Below are 27950 nucleotides of genomic sequence, written 5' to 3' on the forward strand. Positions count from 1 at the left end.
AGCTTGCGATTTAGCGATGCATGTAGGCGTGGTACACTTTCCTCCATTACCACATGATGCGTTTTCTTTGTCAGTCAATTTACAATATTTATTGCCTACAAAGACATAATTTTGACGAATTATATATCATCGTGTTTCAATTGATATTCCAAATTTATTTTACTTTTGTAAGTTTGCAGCTTGCATTCATCAACAAACGTCATTTGATTTTGTCGTCATGTTTTCCATAGATACAGTGCAGACTTGTCAGCGGATATAACGTGTTAATAGAACGAAATAGGAATAATAAACAAATTCGCAAAGAAATTTTAATACGATCATAAACTTGTTATTTATTTGATTACACTGAAAGATTTCTAAATCAGACAAAATCGCATTTTCAGACTAATTTGCGTTTGTATAATATTACTTCCATGTCTCTCACAAACTTAAATAAATGGAATCATGAAATTGTGATTGAGAACCCAATTGTTTCTATATGATCATTTAAATATTATCTTTGCTGTATTATAATACATTTGATGGACATAAATTTGTAAAAATCAAAAATGAAAGCTAATAAATTATTAAATCGATAAGTAAGCATAGCATATATGTTCATTTTTTAATCAAATATTTCAGTTAGGGATTATGTGCTTGATCTCTATATGATATCAATACTTTTATAAAATATGCAGAAATCAGAATTTAAAAATAATATTAATATTACCCAGGAACTTTTCTAGTGTACTTTTCTGATAACTAACTATTGAACTGTGCCCTTCAATAAATCCTCAAGAGAGATAAAACATCTGACATATGACTTGTAAACTCATTGGCAATATCTTAGGAAAGAATAAACAAAGTTTCAAACAGAAATCGTTTATTGTTGATTTATTTTTCCTTTGCAAACATGGATAATGATAGATGTTGCATTGGTAATTTGGTATTTAAGTAAAATTCATATTTATGAAAATATGTTTTTAACAATTCATACACCCAAGGTGACATCAGGACTTTTTTCTACAAACGTAAGGCAATAGAAAATCCTCGGAAGCTGTTGTTAATGCTAATAAAGTCAACTAAAAAAACAGTTGCTGGTTTTCAATTTTAGAAAGTAATCTCTCGTTGTTATGTCGGGACAATAAGAAATTTATACTTTATCAGGTCTGTCACATAACTTAACTCATGTGTTGTATGACTTTAGTCCGTGTATCCGGTGAAAGGAGAAACGATTGGACAATACCAACTTATTTACGTTTACATATCAATCAAATGTTCGAATAGAAAACATTCATGTAAGCGAATACTGAATTAAGATATAGGAGAAAGGAATATTTACTCACCCTGGCAAACTGCCAACACCATCACCAACATAAACAAGATCAGATTCATCTTGCCCTGAAATAGGTTAATATATACTAAATTTAATTGTTCATCATTTAATGGTTTATGCAATTATTATACGTATTTCACTAGTAGGATAGAGTATTTTCAAGGGTTCGAAGTATGAGTGAAAAATATTAATAAATTGTGTCATGAGAGTGAAATTAAGATATTTAACGTGAAACCGTTAATATTCTATTGCTTATCTGAAACAAAAACGGAAAAGCAAAATTATGGTGAGTTTTTGTCTACTTGTAAACGTACTATGGAAATTAACTAGTTTTAATTAGTGTCACCATCCTGTGGCAGTGACTTTCTCGTATGTTAAAAAAGTAGCGCGTTGACATAAAACGTGAAAACATTTAGCTTGGTTGCGTGCATCTTCAGGAAGGATGAAAACGAAACCGTCTAACCAGTACAAACTTTTAGACGAAATCCGATTCCCACATTTCCAAGAGAAACTAATTTTGAGCTTGTTTGCTGACGGACTGTTATCGGGCATTTTGTCAAATTAAGTGTTTGGACAACGAAGTGTTGAAAGTATTTTTCATGGATAAAGTCTATATCTGTGCGTGGTTTGTTAAGTCTAGTGCTTTTACAATGATTTCCGTAACATGTAGAAACTTTCTAGAGCCGCGTTTTTCAAATGTTTATATTGATATGATCTATAGCTTTACATCGTTTCTTGTAGGGTATCAGAAGCAAATTTTAATTTCGTTTTAATATCATTCCGTAAAATATATGATGTATACGTGCTTGGTCAGTAAGGGTATTTTCCATGTGAGCGTGACGGAACGACGAGTGTACAAATGTATTTGATTGAAGTATTATTACACGTTTTGTTGCTTGGATGTACAAATAATAAAAATGAACATAAATTCATTTGCTTTATTACTATCATTTCAGTTAACAGATTAAACTACACTGTTTGCTGCTATCGTAGCCCTTCTTCGTTCAACCGTAACTCAACGTCAGGAAACTGATATCGTCAACCTTATTTATATTATTTCGAAATTCGGATAAGTCGAAATACTTTCTACGGCTCCTTAATTTTCGAGACAAGGGGTTGCGATTGTATTTATATATTAATGCGTCTTAACTACTTGACGGTTATTGAAGATTGAAAAAAAGAAACCTGTAAGCTGCGTTTAAGCCTGTTTGATTTCGCAAAATATCAGTGCTATTTATTTTTCTTTCATTTTCTTTAAGTAATCGAGTAAAATGTGTTCATTATCATCAAGACATCTCTTCTTCCATGCTGTTTTCATTCCTGAGGACAGACTTCTGGGTACCAGTATATTTCCATACTTACACAATTTATCTAACTTATAGAAAGCATCTTTCCAGCAGACAAAAAATAAAACTGTTATGTCCACTTAAGTGATTAAAAGTATAATCTAGTAATAATGATTTTGATCGAACTCGACTCATCAGTCATTTAAATTTTATTAAAGTACATGTGTATTAAGTGTTCATATGTAACTGTATAATGTATGGGTTCTGTGACATGACACAGCGATCGAGACGTTCATATATTAAGATATATAAAACGATTTGTGGTGTTTTCAGTTGTGTACGTAAAAACGAAACGAAAAAACATATGCATGATATTTATATATACCTTGTTTCATATTTCATTATTGGCCATACCTTTCTGAATTAAACCTTCATTTTGCGATTACATGAAAACTTTTCGTAAAGGTTTTATGACACCCTTTTAAGTTCTGTGCACTAAAAATATATCTGAAAAACATTTGTTGCCGATTCAGTGTTCTACATCGACTCGGCGAGAGCTTCTCAGTGCCGCTATCTTGTTACAGCGGACCAAGAAGCAGACGATGTTTTTTGACGTGATGTCGGTCCTAAAATGTTATTTCTCCTTTTTTTTCATAGTGAAAACACATTTATTTGCAGGTAAATTTCAATCGACAGTTTCACCGTTCACCATTTGAGCATGATCGATATGAAGCTTTGTAATATTGACTTTTTCAAACATTTAAACGTCACAGACGTCAAATAACGTATAAGACGGCAAGTAAACACCGTACAATATCCCTGTGCGGTCAAACCATCTAATTTCGTCACGATAAGTTATTGTTTAGTTGCTATTGTCATAAACATGAAGATAAATATAATCATATAAATACTTATTGAATTATTATTACAAGCTTACCGGTGGCAGGCATTCATATATAAGTGTATTTAAACTACCACTTTGACCAATACGGATGTCCTATGATACAATAATCTAAAAGCCAAAATGTGTGTTAGAAAACAATTTTGATTATTGATTTGTTATTCACCAACATAGCGGTGATGTTCATAAAAAAACAGTTGTCAATGTGAATAGCACAGTAAATGACCACAAAGCCATATTTTGAACCAATTATTTTCGTACAAATGTACAACAACATAGGATAGCTTGGATAGCACATAATAGGCCAGATTATGTTGGAATGAAACCACCCGAACTCTTTAGACAATGGCGGCCTATGGAGTTTAATGACACACAGCGTCAAAAGATTCATCAGGTAAATCGTTTAACTTTAAAACTAGATGGAACTAGTCATCGAAACGTCACATTCAATCTTCTGGTTCTGTTACAAGAACCTTCATTGTATAGAAATAATCAAACTGAAGTAAATTTTTCCAAAAAAGATGGAACCGTGTCAACAAAGAGGAGATTAGGTAAACTTATATTTTATGAAGAAAAGACACAAAACAAAAAAGACAGAAAAGGTTCCAAAATCTGTTATTTAAACAAGGACTTAAGGAACACAAAAATTATCAAGTACTCTGATGTTGTCAAGATAATATGCAAAAAAGTCCTTTGCTCCGTCGCCTATCAATCCATGGATTGTAATCCAGATAATGATATAATAGCATATCTCTACACATTTTTTAACCCACAATATCTCGTAAATCTCCATCCGTACCCGATTATTCACATATTGCCAGACGTGGCAAAGCTAAAGTGATTTATTTATCTACTCTTCCTAAAACCTGCTATTAGTCACGAAAAGAATCAAATAACGTTCCAAAATAAACATAAAAAAATAAAAAAAAAAAACTTCATCTTCTGCAGGAATGATTGTGTTTTTGTCCAAATTTGGTCCGCAACTACCTTGAATAAAAGAAGCATTTTTTATCATCGATAGGATCGCATCATGGGGTGGGAGGTTGATGACGAAAAAAGTAAACGAAAAACAAATCATTCTTATCATTGCATGAAGGTATTCGTATTTCTGTTTTTTTATTTATTTTTTTTGTTCATGCCTTTTTGGGTCTTGAGGGGGAAGGGGAATGAAATAACTTTTGTTAAAATGGTCGGCGCTCTAAACAAAGAAATATAGCAATTCTTTTAAATACTTTATCTTCTGTCTGAATTACTGGATTTTGTACGAATTTGGTCCGAAGCATCCTTGAATGAAAGAGACATTTTTATCATCGGTGGAATCGACATCCTGGTGGAGAAATGGGAAAAGAAGAAGAACGTAAATACATAAAATGCTTTAAATTGATCATCTCATTGCATGATACAGGTATTTTGATAATTTTTGGTCAAACTTTCTATCAGATAATGCCCGGAATAGAACGACCCTTTCCGATATTCATCAGCAGGAAATTGGTGTACCACAAGGCAGAAATATTTCTGTTACTCTTTTTGGACTTAAAATTAACAGTATTGTCAACACTTTATCCCCTTCAGTGGAGGGCGCTCTTTATGTCGATGACTTCATTATATGCTATCGATCTAAACGTATAAAAACCATTGAAAGAAAAATACAACATTGTTTAAATATATTTCATATTTGGGCAGATGAAAATGTATTTAAATTTTTACAAGCAAAACCTGTTTGTTAGCATTTTTTGTCAAATGCGGAGACAACACGGAAATCCAAATCTCTCTCTTTGTGGTGTACATATTCCAGGAAAAGATCTTTCCTTCCACATACAAAATATCTTAACGCCAAATGCCTCAAAACATTAAATATATTCTAAAGGCAGTCTCCCTCACTGGTTTGGAAACTGATAGAAAAGTTTTGTTCAGTCTTTAAAGAGCTTTCATTAAATTAAAATTAGACTACGGTTCCATTGCGTATTAGTCTGCTAGACCTTTATATCTCAAATTATTAGACTCGCTCTCGGATTTTAAGACCACACCTACAACAAGCCTCTATGCAGAGGCTAACCTTCGAAATAAATTGGCTTTGCAATACATAATTCAGCTAAAGTCAGTTTCTTCAAATCCAAATCAAGTTTGACCCGAAATATAAAACAAAGACCATTCCACCATTCGATATTCGAATTTCAGCTCTTTTTACAAGACATATATATATATATATATATATATTGATATTGTCCACATTCTGTCATTTAAAACGATAGAAATTCCACTCTGACCAGTAAAATCACTTGAAGTTGACTTTCCGCTTCATAAAATGGTCAAATCAGACACTGACGGATGCACTTCTTTTCATCCTTCTCGAAATTGCAGAATAGATATAAACACTTCTGCATTTATATACTGATGGTTCAAAAGAATGAATGCCGGTTACCGACCAACGCCTAAATATTCCCGGCGGAATCGCGAGCTATCTACCTCGCCCTTGAATATATACAAACAAACAGGAATGAGAGCTGTTATCTTTTCAGGCTCTCTTCGTTCTGTAATGCATAGTCTTGGAAACAGAAATATTGAAAATATTTTCATTCGTAATACATTAATACTATATAGTGAACATTTCATTAACTTTCGTTTTGCTTTTTCTGGGTTCCTGGGTAGGCCTACATGAGAATACTAGGCAACGCAAAAACTGATCGTGCCGCAAAGACAGCTTTATTGCTGCCACCTGCTGTTTTTAAACTTCGTGTAACCTATTTTAACTATTTATTAAACACTTTTTAACAACTCACTGGCAGAAGAAATGGAATCTTCATACCAAAGATAAATTGCATTCCGTAAAACCTAACATCGGGGAATGGTCTTTATGCCATAGAGACAACAATCGAGACGAAGTTGTCCTTGCTCGTCTTCGGATGGGTCATACATACCTTAAACATTTATCTTTGTTGAAAGGCGAAGATAATCTTCGGTTGATAGCGTGTCATGAGCTAAGCATTTTTATTGGACTGCATTGACCTTCTGCCTACTCGGGAACATTTTTATCGTAACGTTACAACTTGAAAGACCCTTTTTGAAACGTTTCCTATTTATCAAATTATAATTTGAAATATTGTAATTTAAATAATGTCCTCAGCCCAAGGCTATGTAAAACAAAAGAAGAACATTTCCTTCCATTAGTTAATTGTACAATTAATAAAATGTAGGAAGGTATATGTGTTAATGACAGGGACAAATAAATTAATGATATTGCAAATGTACGTATAGATAGTATTGTACAGTGTAAGAGCTTATGTAGCTAGGATAGAAATTAAGAGTCAAAGCATAATTATCCCAATCTTGTTACATAAGCTGTAGCAATGTTTTCAGAATAGAATATTTAACAACTGACTTTTCACACTTCGTTAAAGACGACGACTCCTGTGTGTTATGATGCAAGCCGTTAACATTTGCGGGAATGAAAAACGAAAGTTTTCAAAGTAAAGTTCAGTCACTCTATGATTTATTGTCGATCTAATTACAAACCATTTTTAAGTTAGATTATGGTCTGTGTGCATCTTACTTACAATAAGATAAATGGAATTGGGTAAGACGCTTTGGCTTTCAATGGTATCAACAAAATAACGAAAATCACCATTATATGCAAAATGAACAGTGTGGTAACCCCAATTAAAATAGAGTACAAATTTGCCAAAATCTTCCGTCAGAAGTATATATTGAAAAAAACATTTTTTTTTAGTTTTTTTCTTATTAAGAAGATAGTGTTACTCAATATCAGTGTAAATTGTAGGTCTCTTTTAAACGTATGATTTTTGTTTCCATTTCTACGATGATCAAAGGTAAATTCACACAAAAAAAAACAACCATTCAATTTGCAAAAAAAAGGGGGGGATCGAACTTTTCATGAATAATTTCAGCTTAAAGGAGATACTAATTTCATTCATGATTCTGAACAACAAAATCTTGTTTCACTGCAGTTTTCCCCTAATTACTTAATCAAAATTTATATAAATGTATATTATAAACCATATTTGAAGTCAAACTTTTACATTATCTGATCAAATTATTGTATCCCTCATGCTGTACAATGGAAGAAAAAAACTCTTATTTGTTTAAATACAAAGTATCATTTAAACCTTAATTTCCATTAGGCAAATGTTATGGTAATGATTCCTAATAAATGTGTTGGCGATTTGACTTAACATAAAAAATATACCCTCATTTCATACCATCATGAACAGTGTCATTGACTTTATCATTCGCAGTAATTATTCAAATTTTAAAAAAAATGGCATTTTGATTAACCAGAAATTTTTCATTAATGATATTTCTGTTAAGGATGATATAGATACAGGGATAATTTTGATGAGGTTTTAAGCATTGCCTATTAAAAAAAGTGAAAATACCATTTATTGGAAAGTTATTCAAAGACAAAAAATATTTAATGAATTTTTTATTTGTGGAATCAAAATTTTACTTCTAAATATCTTAAAAATCAATTTTATTTTAAATTCATTAAAAGTATATTATTCAAAACGACCAAAAAATTAGAAAACTCGTTTTGGCCAATTTGACAGGTCAGTTTATTTCAAGCGCAACAGTTCCTGCTTATTTTTCAGCATAATTGAACTGTATTTTAATGTGTCTTACTTCTGTCAATTTCACATATCAAGTCTTACATAGGAATTAGATATTACACTCTAAACATGTCTTTTATATGTGACTTTACTTAATTTCTTGATCAAACAGAACAAAAGAAATCTTTCCAAATTTTTTACTTTCGTACGCCTTTGTTCCTGTTTTAATTCAGCTACCGTCTTTTGCAATAAGTATGAGGTTTAGGTTATTGTTTCAGTTAAACAGCGGTTTTACTGTGCCGTTTTAGATGATTTGATAATTTTGATAACTGACAAACAGTGTTATTAAAAGTTATAATGCAATCATTCATGTAATTCTAAAATGAAAAATAGCTTTAAAAAAAGCGCTAACCGTAATAATCTGCAATAAAAATATAATTAGCATATACTTTTTTGAATATTTGTTGTTACATTCAAACAAATAATACACAATGGATCGTACCTAACGATAACAAAATGATAGTTTGATTAAGTATTTAACAACGACGAAATGCTATACACATATTTCCTACAGTATTAACATATAATATTTGACTATCCTTGACTAAATTAACCTGATACTTACCATGCTCGTCCTTCTGTTTCTTGTGAGCTGCTATGGACGGACACTTGGTGATCAAGTCTTATATGCAACTGGAGAAGTTTGTATCTTCACCGTGATTGGTCATTCTGAATATATTACCACATTGTAAATATCTTACGTAGGCCGATATGTGGGAGGAGCTATCATGACATGTCTGAATCAAAATTGTATGTTCAAGAGCACCCCTCTCGAAAAAAAGTGCTGTGAATGCATCCCTTTAGTTCAGACTGGAGTTACTGCACAATACCATTAAATTTCGAATAGAAGAGGCGTTAAGAATATTAACATATGCCTTTAGTAATATCTATCAAATACAAGTATGTGTATTCTATTAAGATTTATTCACTTTTTCAATATTACTCATTAGGATCTCCTTCTTTAGTCTCTAATCGTTACTGTTCATTTGAAACAAAATTGAAATATGTTGTGAATATTCACACCATTGTGATGAATCTATCATTGAAAGATGTATAGATATTTGGTGAAGTTAAATAAAAAGTGAAGGTCACATGTTTCGAGGTTTAAAAGTACTATTTGTACAAAATCATAATATCTTAATAATACGACTTTCCTGTTCACATAAAATAATTGGAATACTTACTGATAGACAGAAACCCAACATGACAGTGTCTTTGTCTTGTTCATCTACATTATTTTAGTTTAAACTGCGTAAACAATCTGGTTCAGCCTTATATTGTATATAATAACATGTTTCCATCATCGTATGAATATTTGATATTTTTTTCATTATCATTTTGTATATTTTTTTAAAATGTTTTTGTTATGATATATAAATTTTGCTTTTTATTTCACAAAAAAAGTGTTACATCCTTGAAATATAACGGATTTTTTCCTTGCAGGAACAAGGAAAAGTTTCTGTTACCACAGGGTGGTCGGGTGGCGCAGTGATAACGCACTCGCCTTTCACGTAGCCGACCGGGGTTCCATTCCCGACCACGTGGGTTTTCTCCGGGTACTCCAGTTTCCTCCCACAATAAGACCCCTCGCGCGCTTACATCCGGGCCAACAAGAGTGATTAGAATAAGTTGACATAACTTGTTGTAAAACAAATAAAGTTTATTATATATTATACAGAAATTACCATATTTCCTTCAGAAAACATTTGGAAACCCCTCAGTTTGGTGCGGTAAGGTAAGTAGATACCCGTTTTTCTACTTTCAGTTTTAAAACTTTTATTTTGACAAACTAAATGTACATTGTTGCAATATCATTTAATCGTGCATTGCTAATGGCTGTTGTAGATTGTAGATTCTTCCTAAATTAACTGTACAACAGCCGCTGTTCGATGATACTTCTTAATATTCTGGTGTTCTTAATCAACAAATTCCTACGTGAACGAAGTGTAAGCACGAAATAGCATGTTTCGATCAAAGAGAATTGGTCTACGCTTTCTAGAAACCAGCACAATCAATTGTTTAGTAAACAGAGTCATTAAAACAAATTTTCTAAACTTGTTCAATGTGTACGATTCAAAGTTATGGTTCTGCGGCAACGCAGATAACTCCTATGGGACTGCAGCACCTCTCCATCTGGATTTTAATTTTTCTTTCCTTTACTTTAAATTTTCACCAACAAAATGCTAATTCTGGCCTAAAGTGAACATTTACATACTATCGGCACTCTGGAGAACTGAATGTCTCCTTATAATAATTTGGATATGTGTTGGATATGACAAATGGTTTGTGGACGTTCTTTCAGCAAATGCCTACGATACTAATCTGAAAATGAACAGGACAAACCTGGCGACACAACAGACTTAGACTTATCAGTTCTAGAACAAAATGAAACATTGCCAGCGGCTAATATATATCCCCATCCCGACACCCTGTCGTCCGTCCAATTTTGCTTCAAAGGCACTGGGTTGCTTGCTTAGCATGGTGCTGGAGATATCTGCGATTCAACACTGAAGCCTCTTCTGAAGTGCTATTCACAGATGAGTCTAGAGTTCATCTTGATAGCAGCGACGCGACGGTCGTATCGGGTACCGTCGTCCAGTTGAACGATGCAGTGACGTTTGTGTAATTCAGTGTCTTCAATCAGACGGAGGGGGCATTATAGTCCAGCGTGGCTTTACATCGCACAGAAGGGCCCCTTTGATGATTGTGGAAGGCATCCTTTACCGGTGTGCGCTACCATTACAAAATTATATGTCATTACGTTCTTGCAATGAATCGTAAAATCCAGAGAAATATTATTCTGTAGCAGGACAATACACGATATATATACAGTAGAAGAACGCCGTCGTGCTACATTAATACATTGCTATGTTTTGATTGAGATAACATGGAACGACGTCTCTCATAGACCTCTGTGTTAAGTGTGACTCAGTAGAGTGCGACCGTTACATTATATGATGGATATAACATTACCGTGGTAGAGTGCGACCCTGAGATGAATATAACCCTTATATTGTGGAATGAAACCCTTATGATAAACATAACTTACCGTAAACATAAATTATCATATTTCCTTTTGAAACATTTGGAAATCCCTCAAACTAAATGTACATTATTGCAATAATATCTAGTCGAGCCTTGAAAATGGATGTTGTAGATTGTAGATTCTACCTAAATTAAATATACAACAGCCGCTGTTCGATGATACCACTTTATATTCTGGTGTTCTTAATCCAAGAATTCCACGAGCTACACTTATATAAGAAATCAAGTATCCACGAAATAGCAGTTGTTGATAAACCAAGAAAATTGACCTACGCTTTCTAGAAATCAGCACAATAAGTTGTTATATAGAGTCATCAAAACACATTTTCTAAAATGAGGTGTTACTTGGTAGAGCGAGAAGACCCTTTTGATTGATATAACCCTCCTTTAGTAGAGCGAGAACCTTATAGCTAGTCCTTTCGAAGTAAGATGAGATCTTTAAGAGGAATATAGTCCTTCCTGCAGTAGAGTGAGACCCTTATGATGAATATAACCCTTCCTGTAATAGCGAGAGACACTTATGATGAATGTAACCCTTCCTGTGTTAGATAGAGATAGTTATGATGAATGTAACCCTTTGTGTGGTAGATTGAGATAGTTATGATGAAAATAACCCTTAATGTAGAGTAAAACCCTTAATGTAACCCTTCATGTGGTAGTGTGAGATAGTAATGATGAATGTAACCCTTCCTGTGCTAGAATGAGACCCTTTTGGTGAATATAAACCTTCCCGTGGTAGTGTGAGATAGTAATGATGAATGTAACCCTTTCTGTGGTAGAGAGAGATAGTAATGATGATTGTAACCCTTCCTGTGGTAGAGTTAGATGGGTATGATTTATGTAACCGTTAATGTAGAGTGAGACCCTTAATGTAACTCTTCCTGCGGTAGAGAGAGATAGCTATGATCAATGTAACCCTTCCTTAGTCGGGCGAAAACCAAATGATGAATATAACCCTATTGTGATAGAGGAAGGCGACATTGATGAGAATTATATCCCTCTAGCTGTAGAGGGGGGCCTAAATGAGAATAAATCTCACATTTGAAGATGTGATCTCTGCGACCAATGAAACTACCCATTGTAGAATGTAATCCATACCGTACACATAACTATCCTATTGTAGAGTGTAATCTCGTGTTATAAATATGTCCCTTCTGTTATAGAATGCAACTTCTGTAATATATGTGTACCTTTAGTTTTGAGTTATGATCCCTATTATAAACATATATGACATAACGGTCAAATATTGATGTTTAGGACCAAAATAAATGGACGAAGCTGACTGCTTTTCGCGAACATTACTCGCTCATTATAACTTTGCAGTATGCGACTTAATGTTACTTTCCGTTTCTATTTTAGCCGGTAATAATATAGGAACACAAAATAAATGTCAATGTTAGATTACTCTTTATTTACATGGAAAATGTGATTTCTTCATGTCACTATAGAGCACAATTTGCTGCTCAGAGAGAACTTACCCGTAGTGGACTGTGATAAGTTACAACTATGGTGCAGCTTACACGGACCATCTTGAAAAGTATCGTTCCACTTTTTAGACGTTCGTTTGGTGATTGAGTTTTTTTTTTTTTTTTGTTTTTTGTTTTTTTTTTTTTTTTTTGTTTTTTTTTTTTTTTTTTTTTTGTAAAAAGTTCTACTCAATAATAAAATGTGTGAAATAACGATTTGATCAATGTGATATTCCCCTATTTCATAGGCAAAAATGTAATACATTCAAAATATATACACCCCATGAAGAACTTCACTCATTTATAAAGTACTATTATATCTCAGGCACATGCGAATGACTGCGTTCTAAGGTCATTGTCAAGGTTACCATCAATATTTTTAAAAATTCGTGTTATTTCTTGAAGGTTTCTATAAATCAAACTTTACACTCTGATAAAGGATCATAATATCTCGGATGAGTGAGTCTCAAGGTTAAAAGGTCATAGGCAAAGTCACCTTACTACAAAAAAATTATTTCATCGTGTCTTTCGTGTACACACATGAGAATGGAAAGTGAAGAACGCAAACCTCTGGCCTACAACACAACCATTCGGAGCAGTTCTTCATCAAGTCGTCTATCAATTTTGATAATTCCCATTTCACTCACGTGACTGATTCGCTTTTTCAAAAGTATGCTTCCCTTATTTAAGATGGAAGCGTATTTGTTCTGAATATCACGATTTCTTAGTGAGATAAAGGTTGCTTAATTGAAATGGCCAGGACGAGAATGTAACGGAAATGTTACAATCTTGCTTGACCTAAAGGTGAAGGTCACCAAATTATACTGAAAGCACTTGCCGATGGCTGCTCCTCTAATATTGCATATATCATCAAAATGGTTTAAAAAGCTATGACGATTAATTGCAAGGGAAGATATAACGAAAAGAGATGTAAAAAAGAGATATTTGAATTGGTCACACTTTCCTTTTTCCTTATCTATTCATTCATTTGAACTTAAACAGATGTTTATTAACCTTAAAATCGGCAGCCATCTTGGAATGCAGCATTTCAGAATGCTATATAATAGTAGTGATTAAATGTAGAATGACAAGTTTCACAGCATGTGTTTATTATGGAACAAACAATTATTTAAATACAGATCGTATAAAAAGTATGTGATTCAGGAGTGACCTATTGACAAAGCGGACAGCAGGTAAAATTCTTACGGCTTATTCTGAAGAGCCTAATCTGCTGAAGATACAAGGACAGCGAGTTTATGTACAAAATGTTAATCTGCCGGTGTCGTTAATATTGAAGAACTAGAAATAAAAACAGCATTCAGCATTAATAACGAATATTTCATACATGTTGATTAACATTTTGGTTTCGTCCAGCCTAGAATTCTTTCATGGCGATTCTTTCCCAAATCGGAAAAATACGGATATCAGAAGATAATTGATCAAAATATAGATAATATTTATTCAAAATAATGAGAGGAATTCTTTAAAGGCTGTGCAAAACATAAGACGAGAATATCGCATTTCAATTAAAATTTAGAATTTCAAGAAAGAAAATTTAGAAAACAGCATACCAACACAATTAATTAAGTTACGTCATACCGCTTCTTCGTCCTTCTAGACATATACAAAGTTTTTTGTAATCACGGCGGCAACGAAAGAGTTGTTTGTTAAAATCTGGATCTAAAATTTTATTTTTTTATAGACGTGAGGTTTACAACATGTCTTTTTTATGAACCGGTCTGTCTCAAGACAAAAACTTCACAGAGATTTATTGTAACTTTGAAGTATCAACGAATGCCAGACCTGTTCAGTATCTAAGCTACCGAAGGAGTTATATCGAGTTATTTAAAGCCATTTTCGCCAGGTTATCTCTTAGTCACGTAGGCATAAAATTCCAATATAAAACACTGAAATGTTTGAATATCAGAATATTGTAATTTAGCAAGTTCAGAATGGTTTTAAGTTTTTCAAACATTTAGTTTTGGCTAATAGATAAGGTATCAGTAATGAGTCAACGCTGGGCCGATTATCTTCTAATTATCTCTGATATTTTAACGAGTAGTTAATTAATAGGCCTAAACGTGATATTTATGCTTAACTAGATAAAAAAAAACACTTGTCCTGATAAGAATAACATTTCTGAAGGGTTTATTTTCATTAAATCGTGTTTTTGCCATTATTGTATTAACTCTTCGATCATTTAGAATAACTATTGTAGGTTTTTGGCTTGTGCTATATTTTGTTGTAAACTGAATTAATGCAGGATACTTGAAGCAATAAATTAGAGATTGACCTTATTCAGAATTATAATCAGTGCAAAGTTTATCTTACCCCGTCGTTGCTGTTTACTTCTCTTTGTTTTTTTATTTTTGCTATTTCATTTTATCATTATTTTGGATTTTGAAGATTGTCATTAACATCATTAAAGATTTGATTTGATCAATACTTTCAGCACATATTGTTCTACTTCATCATTGGTTATATTTTAACACCAAACTATTTGTATACTGATAACTGTTTTCTTACAACAAATTACATTAAGTATTCTTATTTTTAACGCCTAGGTTGTATATCTACATGTTATTTTCAGTAACGCGGATCATTGTATTCGTTATAACTGCATTGGTTTTCATAATATTCATAAGAAAGTACTACGTGTTTGTTCTTACAAGTGACAATAAGGGACGTAGTTTACCTTCATTTTCATATTTCAGATGTACCAATATATATTTAAATTTCATTAATCAATGAAGAAGATAAAAAATCAATAGATGATGAAAGTAAAACTTGATCGAAAGAAAAGAGGCGATTCATCAGCCAAGAAATTCAATTAATGTAGTAATTTCCTTATATCTGATTATATGAAAGGAATACAAAATGAATGTGTATATTCTGAGTCGTGCTACCATTTAAATTGATAGAAACTTGACATTCAGTTTATGTTACTGTGAACGTCGGACAATAAAAATCATCCCTCAACAGTCTATTTTTCTAACACCAATATCAAACACAGACAATAGATTGTTATTTGTTCGATTTGTAAGCTGAATAGAGAAGATAAATTCCGGGTTACTGCTCTATCCTTGTATATGTGATACTATTTGAAGAGTATGAACGTGTACATGTAAATCTTTTCTATCGATAATGTCGCACGCACTCTGATTACCTATTACACAATACCGTTACATAGATAACCTCAAAAACTTGAACTCCTGTGTACATGTAGTTTTAACACCTAAACTGATCCATGAGGATGACTTTGACAACAGTTAACATATCAATACCTTTTAATAAAAAAATGTTCGACGTGTGGGTGACAGGTAAATTCCTAGGTCAATAATATCAGTGTTAAGTTTATCAGACAGCTGGGCAAAATTCCAGTATTTGCAAGTGTCACTATGTTTTTAAAAGCATTAAGCTTTCAGTTCTCACTTCAATGATTATAATACTTACAAGGTGACTAAACATTTTATGGTAAAATCGAAAAGCATGATTTTGTCTATCATCCGTTTCCCAGGTTTTCATTGATATAGCCTTTCAGACTATACGCGTACCTACAGCGTTGTGGTCTGGCATCAAGGACCACATAGAAAAGAAATCAATATTTTTTCAACACTAATAATTATCATCATGCAAGCTTACATGCAAGAGACTTTTGTCAAATCGATAATGTAATATATTTTGTACATTTTAATTCTTGGGTTTCGAAGTTTTGGTGAAAGATCCCGTTTATTATGATACACCACTCAAATGTATTAAAACCAATACTGCTGGCGCTAGTGGACTTTCAGTTTCCGAGATTTGCCGGAATCTGCATGCCACGTTTTAATTCATTCGCATAGTAGCACGGCTCATAATGTACACATGAACATCAGTTATGTAAAAATTACAAATTGTATCGCATTATGGGGGTAGTGCATTTTCCAGTTTAAATTTTGACATTTCTTTCGATCACTTTGCATTTTTTTATAGGCATCAAATTTCAGCTCTAAGCTTAACTGGCGAGTTTTAAAGAAGCGAAACGGATGCATTATGCAATTAGATTATCTGTTTAGCTCTTCTGTATCTATTTGTATTTGTATCAGAAGGTAATTATCTCTTTTGTGTCTTTTGTACAATCTTTGAATATTTTTTTTCTTATCATAAAAATATGGATAACATTAACATATCCTTGTCTTTGTGACCGTGTGTGTACCTGTTGGTGTATTGTCTCTGTCTTTATATCGGAATCTGTCTGTTTATACAAACAGTGCATATTTGATGGCGGTATAAACGTTACTTAATAGGTTTGTTTAATACAGGGCCATATCACTATTTTCTGTAGACAGTTTTCAACTGATGAAAAATCCCAATCGATGTACAGAATATTTTAAAACCAGATATTGTAAAAACGTTACCGTACACGTCTCTACATGTAGAAATATGAAGTGGCAAACACAAATCCATCTACCTTCCCATGAGATACAACAAATCCGTTATCAACTGCACGTTCTTTTGACCTTGGGAGTCCCCATTATGTAACATATCAGGAAGTGTGGGATCCAGGTAATCTCGCAAAAATCTGCTCGGTGTTGACATAGTAAGTCAATAATTCTTTTAGATAAAGTATTGTATCCAAGTACCATAAAAACTTAAGTGCATTCATTTTTATCTTAAAATCCTTATTTGAAACAAATGGATTGGGCGCAAGTTACTGAAGTTACATAAAACTCTCTGTCGCATTATTACAATCATCTTTCCACAATTAAGCAGATGACAAACTTAAATAACATATATACACTAAAAGTATATATATCAATATACTACAACCACATGTTAATAGTAAATTCAGGTCATATCCTCACTTGGCAAATTATCATATCTAAAATTTCTTTAACTTTCATACGCCTGAGAGAGAGAGATAGTGAGCGAGAGAAAGGGGGGGCAGTGGGTGCAGACAGGGAGTTAGAATCTTTTTTGTGTCAAAAATGTATTTCTTGGTGTTAGTAAATATAATTTCGTTATCTTTGTCAGTTATAGCTGAATCACCAAACAACAGAGTTTGCACGCTGAGTGGTATAGAAGCATTCAACTATCTGTATAGTTCAATGCGCTGTTCTGCATACAAGTTACAATAAGACAAATGACAAGCTTCTTCACAGGTGTAGCAACAAGCCCATCGTTAGTCATCAATTTGATTGACTCTGATAAGGTCATGTTTAAAATACTAGATTTATTTCTTATTCTGCAATGTAAGATGATGTATTTTCTGTCATCTAGTAAAAAATAATACGGCCGATTCGAAATGTCTGACGATTTATTTTTTACTTCTACATCCCTTTTTGAAACTGTTGAATTTTGTAAAATTCTACATTACCTGAAAGGTGTTGGTCTATATAATACACTATGACGAAACATTTCAATATTTTGTGTTAACATACCCATTAAAGATTTTTAACATTTGTCTTTTACCTTTTGCATTGTTTAATGTGATTTCCTTTTGGATCGCTGTGTGTTTTACCGTATGATGGTCCTAATGACATTTTTATGTGTTGACGGGCCGTTAAGAATGTAATAATAATAATAATAATTTTAACCTCCGTAGAATGCTTTTTTTGCTTTACAGCCTTTTTGGATACATATTCGGTATGATGGTTCCATTTACCATGGATGGCTGCATGTAAATGCTTTTGACGGTGAACAAAATCCACACTTATACTATAGATGTCAATGCTTCATTCCTGTTAGAAATCAGCAGATCTTCTGGTTTGGTAGGATTAAATTTGGCTTACCATGTTGGGATAGAAGAAAGGTCCCTATTTATTTCTTTTTTCAATAACTAATGGTGATTCGTTTGAACATAACAGAGAAGTGTCGCCAGCAAATAGTATTGAGATACAATCACAATTATCGGTTATATTATTGATGTACAATAACAAAAGCAACGGACAAAAAACTGGACCTTGTGGAACGCCTGCGTTTGTTTCCCCTACAAAAGATCTGCATTTTCCTACAAAAACGTATTGTATATACATCGTAGAGCAACTAAAGTAAACGACTCCTCTCTATTCTCTTTCTCTTTCAGGGATTGTATTTAAAAAAAAACACAAAAAGTATCATCTTTTAAACAGAATCACACTCAAGTCTCTGATGCCATGAAACTATTGCAAAATATGAACAAAGGAAAGATTTATTAGGAGACTCATAAAAAAGTAGAAAAAAAAACGTCATAATGTGCTAGTGTAAAGAACAGATGATTCATCACTGGAGGAAATTCAAATAACGAATTCACGAATCAATACTTGGATGATAATATCGTCTGTGCACGTGTCAGCCCTAGCCCCTTTCACTCCATTGGGTATAACTGTTTGTATATTACCTTGTCAAAATCGGAATGTTAAAAGTTTCATGGAACAGCCAGTGATTTTTAAATGATAACTCAAGGTCATTCTATAAATCTTTTTTCTTTGTATAAGAAGCAGGTAATTTTGGTATAAATAACAACTATAAAACCGCCTAAAATCAACACGTATAGTTCTTAACAACTGGAAAAAATACCTACCTAGGTACGGTTACATAATATTTGGAAAGTAATAAGTCATTTTATCATGTTTATGAGAGGAAATAAATTTTTCCGGTGCAGGTGTTCGAAAACAGTTTATCGATTCATTTTCTACCATAAAAATTAACAATCGATTGGTTTAACTGTACAATAAATATCCCTAATTTTGTTATTTCAATACATAATTTTGTCTAAAATAAGAAGATTGTTTTAAGAATTTTGTAGTGAAATGAGTATGTAAAATTCTGTAGTATCAATACGTATCTTCAACTAGACGGACTTAATAGCCAAATAAAAGGACTGGAGATACGAACATGTAGTTTCAAGGATATCTAAATAAAACGATGAAGCATGTCCATGGGTACACTCAAATTAATTCTTTTTGAACCTTGCCATGCTGGTAGAGCGTAAGAATTATACTCGCCTCAATAGCATGATGATCAGAGACGACAAAATTTGGGAGCAATGTCTTTTCTCTTCTCCCTTAACAAAAGTATTTTCTTTAATGCGTATACCTCACTTTTGACCATTGGTGATTTTTGATCGGGGTTGCACATAGTGCAAATCCGGGTTATAGTATGGTGAAGGGCGGGGAAAAGGGGTACCAGTTTTGTAGAACCAACTTCTCCTAGAGTTTTTGACGTAGAAGCTTGAAACTTTGTAGGATGTTTAAATATATGTTGACAATGTGCGCCTCATATTATAGATTCATTCCAGACATATTTTCTGGATTTTCCGGGCTTTCTAACTTAGTCGTTTTCTGAAACTTTTCTTGTTATCACAGTTTCTCAGAAACTACTACGAACTGCACCAATTAATAAAATACAACAAATGTTCTCTCTTATATCAAATATTCTACAAACTCAACAATTGAAATACCTTTAACTGTCTTATAAATACCATATAACATTGCACTCGTCCCGCAACCCGGCAAATTGTGGCTTCGCCCAATTTTTTTCATAAAGACATTGGCGTTGTTGAGCGTCTACCTAAGCAAGAAAGACTACGGGTTAAGTCCTGGGACCGAGTCCTTGCATTAGGTATTCTATATGTTTACTCTATGTTTAGCTTTGAATGCCATGATAACTTGTACCGACTATGACACTTCAGTGTGATTGCACTATAAAAGTGTCCTTGGAGCTGAGTTCGTGTGTTGCAATGCGTAAAACACCATTTAGACAAATAAGATCATATATTGATAGAGTGATTATAGAAATACACTAATCAATGCACTTACACCACCCATCAGTTAAATATTGGTTATTACATGTGGTGTTTGACCTAGTGATGGTGTGATAGACTGAAAAAATCCTATTGTTTCCATTATGACGCAATAATGTCAAACGAATTGTAACGTCACAAATAAAATCGATATAACGTGACACTATTTCCATTTTAGACTTCATATCAGTCTCTTTAAAAGCTGTTTTCCCAAATACTTACATAAAAATGCTAAAAACATCCTCTTACTCTCGTTTCCATTTCACAAATGATTTATGAAGCTCGCCACGGTTTTTCATTTTTTTCTTTTAAAATCTAACGGGATTAGAGAAATAATTCTCAGACTCGGTACATCTGTACACGTACCTTCCTCTGTCTAACAGCCGTAAATATCGACAGTGCGTGACAGTGTTCGTATGGTGAGTCGGTTTTTGAGTCAGGACTGTCCTTTCAGTTTCTTGTTTTTTCACATTTGCATATATGTTGATTTTGAAAGATCAAGTTGAGGATGTATTACGTCATATTCTGTACGTCCGTTTGTAAAGACAAGTAATAATTATATGGAAAGTCCCTGAATCAATTACACATAACAAAAAAAAACAAATTTTATCAATTAATGAAACGAAATATAAACGCATATAACACATGTGTCCCTGACAGTGGCGTAGCAAAACATTTTTAGGAGTGTATGCTTTCAAGAAAGGATCCAAGGGCGAAGCCCCGGTTAAGGGGGTCTAGGGGCGCAATAAGGTTAAAAAAAGTAGGGCAAATATATCTCAATGGAATTCGAGTGTATGTTTAAGCATACAAGAATAAATTATTGCTACGCCTCTGCCTGAGCCTACTTTAATTTGATAAACTGCAATGAAAAAATTAATATCTTTATTTTTTTATTTATTTTAACATTCCCTTCCCTTGTAGTCAATTCGGATATGTTTGCTTAATGTATGATCCACACTGGTCATTTGTCTGATGAACGTCACACTCTAATCTTCTGGTTCTTTTAGAAGAATTTCTATTTAATAACTACTAATATGTAATTAAATTGAGACAGAATATAAAACAAAATTTTCATTGTATATATGGTTTCCAAGGATACTCAATTGACGCTAAAAATTTGTTGTTGTCGATTACTGCGATACTTCGAACTAAACCCCACTCGAGTAAAGCTTCGTGTAAACATTACAAGCTTGTAGATGTGTTTTAAGTTGAGGGACAAACACTCTTTTTATCACTTATGTTAGTATAGGAATTTTCTTAAATCTCTGCAAAGCTTTCGTGGACAGACAGGGTCTTATATAAATTGTGATGAATAATTGTTTATTTTTGTCTCTGCTTCAAACAATTGGTCACAGATAGGTACAACCCAGCTCTAATTAAAACGAATTCTTAAAGTTTGTGTTTTGTTTGTTGAAATTTGTTTTCTGTAATGTTTTGTATTTCAAAGCAAATTATAACATTTCAAAATCACATTAAACATTTGATTGCCAGCGTGATTCAACATGTGTGAAATGTACCCGCGTGTAATGACGTCCGTGGTGGAAAAACAATCGATGATTCCAGGCCTGAGGTTATGTGGGCGTACTACGCCTGTCAATGAAAAACCCTGGTTGTGACGAATGGTTACCCGGGACTACATGATCACATGATATTCGCTACAGTCATTTCACTTCCGGGTCGAGAGCGAACATTTGTTTGTTCTAAGCTATGACTGCATATGTGTGGGTTTATATGTACGATGATCTGTCACGGGTCGATCCATCATGATACGCACCTGGTGACTGGTTATAATTTGATATACTTATCACTTCAACCATATTCACTTTTTATAGCAGAGCATATTTATGTTAAATGTACCGCACACGGCAAAATCTCAATAAACTTTTGTTGATAAAATCTTCAAATATTCTTCAATACCACAAGCAATTATCGCTGAACCAAAGAATTAGAAAACTTAGTAGTTCAATTTTAATTCATATCATAGTATATGCGTTAATTACGTAGTCCCGTCTAACATAATCTTTTAGAAATAGATCTCGAAAGTAATATTCCGTATGTCGTGGCTTATGCTAATTAGTAATAAGTCAAACCACTGAACATTTGCTAACCAGTCTGTTGGATATTGCGAAAATGTGTTACTCTTTATCGGCTAGCTTTTAACGATATTTATATACGTGCTTTTGTTATCGTGCTGTAACATGTATGCAGTTTTAATCGAATAAATGAATTTTACAAGTAGATACAAAAACTATGTAAATGACGATTACTAGCAATTCGTAACCTGTTCACTCGATTTCTTTACTTCCGATTGACTTGTCAAAAATACACATGAAAAGGAGTGAATGTGGGCCTTAATTCAAATTTATAACTTAGATTTTAGTGTTCCTGCATTTGAAATGACTTCCTTAAGACTGATTTTACCATATAAGTTGATTTTACACACGAATTTTTTAAAATAATGTATAGACACATCATGCAAATCGTGCAAAATGTGGGTCAGTTTTAATATCGTTCATTAAGGTGTACAACATGCCGCAAGGGGTAAACGCTGCGTGCATGTACCACGAATGACAACTCTGTGTATTCAATATTTGTCGTCACTCGTCATCATCGTGTCAAAAAAAAATATACATATCCCGAATTCCATTAAGGAACACACTGGTCAATTTTTGGCAGAGGTCAGACACGTGATTTATCATACTGACCTCTGGTCATCTGCTTGACCTTATAGTAACCAAGGTACATCTCCACCCATCACCTGTCACATAGGTGACTAGATAGGTAATGTTGATTGACAACTCACCTAATAGATATGTATGATGGAGCGACTTTTTTTTCGTAAGATTTACCTTACATTTTCGTCATACAAAATGTATTTCTAACCATCAAATGTCAAGAAATGATGAGTTCATCTACTGTTGACGAGATATAGTACTTAAATCAACCCATCTCTGGTCATTTCGGAGCTCATAGCTCAACCAGTTACACAAAGTACGGGATTACTTATGTTGAAAACCAGGAATACGACAAAGTTAAACGATATGATCACGTTGATTTTAGGTTCGTATATCTTTAATATCTCGTACAATGGCGCATCCAATTATTGGAATTGGCTAATTGCTTCTATCAATAGTTAATCTGTTTCAGTTTCCTTTTAAAAAATGACGGATTCACTTTTAATCGCGTAAATTGGAATATTTTAGCATATTTTCTGTGTCACTGTATTTGTTATCTTTGCACATTCTTGGATATACTAGTTAAACTATCAGATTTAAGTGCCGAGCGATTATACACTGCTGTTTAAGTACACGTATTTCCCTTTAACATTGGTCAAAACAATGTTTCAGAAATTGCTGTTTTTCATTTATTATATATAATTCAATCAGATTATGTTACTTTCGACTTTGATTTTTATCGGGCATCCACATCATTTACAGAATGTGTTTAGATAACCTACTTAAATTATTTTGAATATAAAAGATTTGCTTTTTCAATTTTGATTTTTTCCTTCTTCTTTTTTAAATCAATGATGAACAAAGCACTTTGTACATTGAACACGTGTATATGCAACACAATACTAATCTTTTTTTCCTTTTTTCAGTCTTCGCCCTTTTGGGGTCGTGTTCAGCACAGCAAGGCCAACAGTTTCCAACAGGGCAACAATTTCAGCCTGGTCAACAACTACGACCTGGTCAACAATTTCAACCAGGACAGCAATTTCAGCCCGGACAAACGCAAGCGGGACAACAATTTCAGCCAGGACAAACGCAACCAGGACAACAATTTCAACCCGGACAAACACAACCGGGGCAACAATTTCAACCCGGACAAACACAACCGGGGCAACAATTTCAACCCGGACAAACACAACCGGGACAACAATTTCAACCTGGCCAAACGCAACCAGGGCAACAACTACAGCCTGGACAGGTTCAACCCAGCCAACAATTTCCTACAGGGCAAGTTCAACCTGGGCAACAATTTCAGCCCGCGCAACAATTTCAACCGGGCCAACAGGCTCAACCTGGTCAACAAACCGGTCAAATGCAGCCTGGACAACAAGTTCCAGGACAGACTCAACCAGGTCAACAGACAGATCCTAATCAACCACCGACCATTGACCCAAATGCAGTTCCTCAGCCAGGGCAGTGTATACAACAGGTACAGCAAATAAGTGTGAATTGTTTTATGAAACAAGGGGTCCCGATACAGCTTGCTGACGCCATTATTACAAACGGAACCATGGTCCAGCTTCCTCCGAATGCCAATCTACCAGAACTTCGGAACGCTCTTTGCGCGTAAGTAAAAAAAACAACATACTCTATTCCTCTCAACATTATTTTTAATTTGCGTTATAAAATTTTACGTCTAATTTTATTATTTATCTGCATATATTTTACTTTTTAGCTATCATATAACAATGTTGAGGAACAATCCTTATCATAAATCAGTTCGGAAAGAGATTGGATTTCGTCCATATGCTCTTTTCATAAAAGTGATTAATCGAAAAAACAAGTCACCCAAGCAATGGTTGATCTTTTTTCCAGGATCAGAACAGACCTTATTCAGTGTATCATTCCGCCGACCTTAACTATGCGAGACCAAGGGGCATGTGTAGACAAAAAGGAGTTCAACTTCGCGGAGGGACAAATAGTAAACCGTATTAATGCTTTGCAGTCTGTCTGTGGAGCAGGTAGGTCAACTTTTTTTACACAGTAGCATTTTGTATGTCACTACGAGATTTAAATCTACATTTGTTGGAATAAACATAATGAATTTTAAATATATCATCTGTTTGAAAGTTTAAATAGTCATTTAAACTGTGGACAAATATTCTTCAGAACATTTTTATGGCCTAGTATATTGATTAATTCCGATTAATGATAAAAACAGAAATGAGAAATTCAGTTAAAATGCGACATATTTTGAAACGTACGTCCCTAGTAATGATTTTTGTAAAAGTAATATGTTTTTTAATTTACTAGGTAATCTTTCGCCAGCTAGTGAATGCATCAAAACATTAAAACCTGATATGCAGAAATGCCACGATAAAGTCGGGTTTGAAAAATCCATGTTTGTGAGCAATTCTTCCGCCGTGAAAGGAGCCCTGATTGGGCGAGACAAACCATCCGCCGTGAGGTTCTGTGCGTAAGTAAATAAAACAACGGTTCAGTAGTATCAGACAGTGGTGCCCACAGTACAGTTAGCAATTTCATGCCTTTCGCTCATTTCAGACATGAAGTCAAGCATTGTAAAAACATGTCAATTTCATATAAATATATCCTTGTTTTTATTTTCTTGTAATTGGTAATTTAATAGTTTTGTTAATTATCCAGGTCTTTTAAATCAAGAAAGTTATAAACAAACATAATCTATAACGCAGTGAATGACTCGATATTTACGAGTAGACACATTTTTGTCTGAGATTTATTCGGTTCAAAATTGTTTCGGAAGCAAAATAAGAAGAATATCCACAATTTTAATTACGAAATGGACGTATCGGAACTTAACTGATGATTTTTTAAATATTGCTATAGAAGCCATTAGCATCATGATTTAAATCTGAATTTCAAATTTCTTTCATGAAGAATCAACAACATTGTTATTAACTTTGTATTTGACAACGCAGGGTCTTTCCGTCTTTTTCTACATGTAATATTCCGATATTTATATATTCCATTCTTACTTCAGCTCTCGTCTTGAACTGTACCAATGCATGAGGGGTGTAATTGACGCTTGCCCGGGGGCCCCGGAATACATGTTACTGACAGGATATGATCACGATTCTATGGAGAAGAGTATTGAGGTTTTGTGCCAGGATATTGATGGTAAGTACACAGCTTGATTATTGATCTTGTAGTTTATATAAAATGTTTTCTTTTTCGATTCTTAATATTTTTTGGAAAATTAATTTTTAGTAGTATGGAGGTAGATAGCCGGGGATTATGTATAAAGAAATAAAATAGACCAACCCATCCTATCGCGATCCTTTATAAAACATCGTGTCATAAGTGGGGGTTTTTTTTTTTTTTTTTTAACATAAGCTATATAACATATATTACACAATGTATCATATATGTTGTTGTACATCATAAGGATTGATGTATGATATTTCTGTCATTTCCCTACACTTTCAACCTGTTTCTTTCTTCACCGTTCTTATTTACAAATTCGTTCTGTTGTATAAAAAATATTTATATATTTATGTCTAATGTTGCTGTCACATTGTTGAAATAAATTGTGGAGGAGAGAGTTTCTATCAGTTGTCATAACTTGTATCAAGACCTCCTGCTTATTTTAGAAGCAATAGAATATGTTTCAAGCGAACTAAAATCACATAGAATAAGGTTTATTGTTTCTTTCGCGACAAAATAGACTTTCTCATTGTACTGTAATAATGATCTGAATTTTATAAAAAAAAAAGTATATTCAAAGACCAATTCAGACAGATTCTTGAGTAACTTCAGTATCAAATATATCGCGTGCATCTTTCAAATTGTCTTTTTATTCCCTGCAAGAAGTACGTTCAGCTTATTGTTTTAATATTACAGTATACGTGAACGGCCTGTCGTGTTTCCAAGAACCCCCTCCCTCAGTCATTACTTGTTTCGATAACATGATGGCTAAGATGATTGAATTAACGGCGAAGGAGATCGAAAATGTCGTCGACAAGGAAAAGTACTTCAAGGAATATTGCAAGTAAGTAAAGCAATTAAAAGTCATAATTCATATTGGTTGTCATATAAGTACAGTTACATTCAACCTCACCAATTTAAACTGTGAATTATATTACATTTATTAATCGATGGTATAAAAGACACAAAGTTGATTAAGAGACTAGTTCACCCTCTTGCGGATGAGATAGGGTGATCTCAGTCCGAAGGGAAAGATTATTAAGTTGACAAACAAATGATATAAAAAGGGAAGATACAAAGATACGTAGATACATACAAAAGTACCTGAAAATGACAAGAGAAAAATATCACCATGGCACGAAGCCTTTTCAGTTGTAAAATATTTTGTTGTTCCAAAGGCGCCAATGAAATTAATATTATTCCAAACAAAATGTATTGGCAGTTGATGAGGAGTTCAGTGTTGCTTCAAATTAACTAAATGACGTCAAACTTTTTACAGGGTGAGAGTTGAACATCTCCAGTGTGACATGAAAGGATGGAAGGACAAATGTCCAGCTGAAAGCGTTGGACTCAAGAACGAACATGAGTGTACTTTACTTCCGGCTCGGTGTCAGAAGGACGCTTCGCTCAACCAACAGTTAGAAAGTGTATGCAAGGTCTCCAATTTTGAACGGAAGTTACGTCAATTGCAAGCAGGCAGCAAGGGAGATAATGCGGCTGGTGCGGTGCACAGTTCAATTATTGGAACAGCTATTGGATTAATAATCTCTTTGGTTCTTGGTGCTTTATAACGTGAAATTGTGTATATTTCTTAAATATGTTAGCTTTACCATTTCATACTATGTTTGTAAATATATTACACATACTTAACTGGTTCTTATTGGGCTGTCTGTACATGCGTATTGTACATAATAG

At 33.6% G+C, this 27950-nt stretch overlaps 1 protein-coding gene across 1 annotated transcript; it reads left to right on the forward strand.

Annotated features, from left to right (window-relative positions):
- Positions 1-4532: 4532 nt before the first annotated feature.
- On the forward strand, positions 4533-27826 carry LOC132555063 (uncharacterized). Its single transcript, XM_060219407.1, has 7 exons — positions 4533-4560; positions 24002-24698; positions 24948-25093; positions 25386-25548; positions 26092-26228; positions 26952-27099; positions 27535-27826. Exons 1-7 carry the CDS (start codon positions 4533-4535, stop codon positions 27824-27826), a joined length of 1611 nt encoding a protein of 536 aa, XP_060075390.1.
- Positions 27827-27950: the final 124 nt, after the last annotated feature.

This window comes from Ylistrum balloti, unplaced genomic scaffold (assembly GCF_031769215.1).
Source record: "Ylistrum balloti isolate Yb309-2 unplaced genomic scaffold, AGI_CSIRO_Ybal_v1 Utg369646, whole genome shotgun sequence".
Lineage (NCBI taxonomy): Eukaryota > Metazoa > Mollusca > Bivalvia > Pectinida > Pectinidae > Ylistrum > Ylistrum balloti.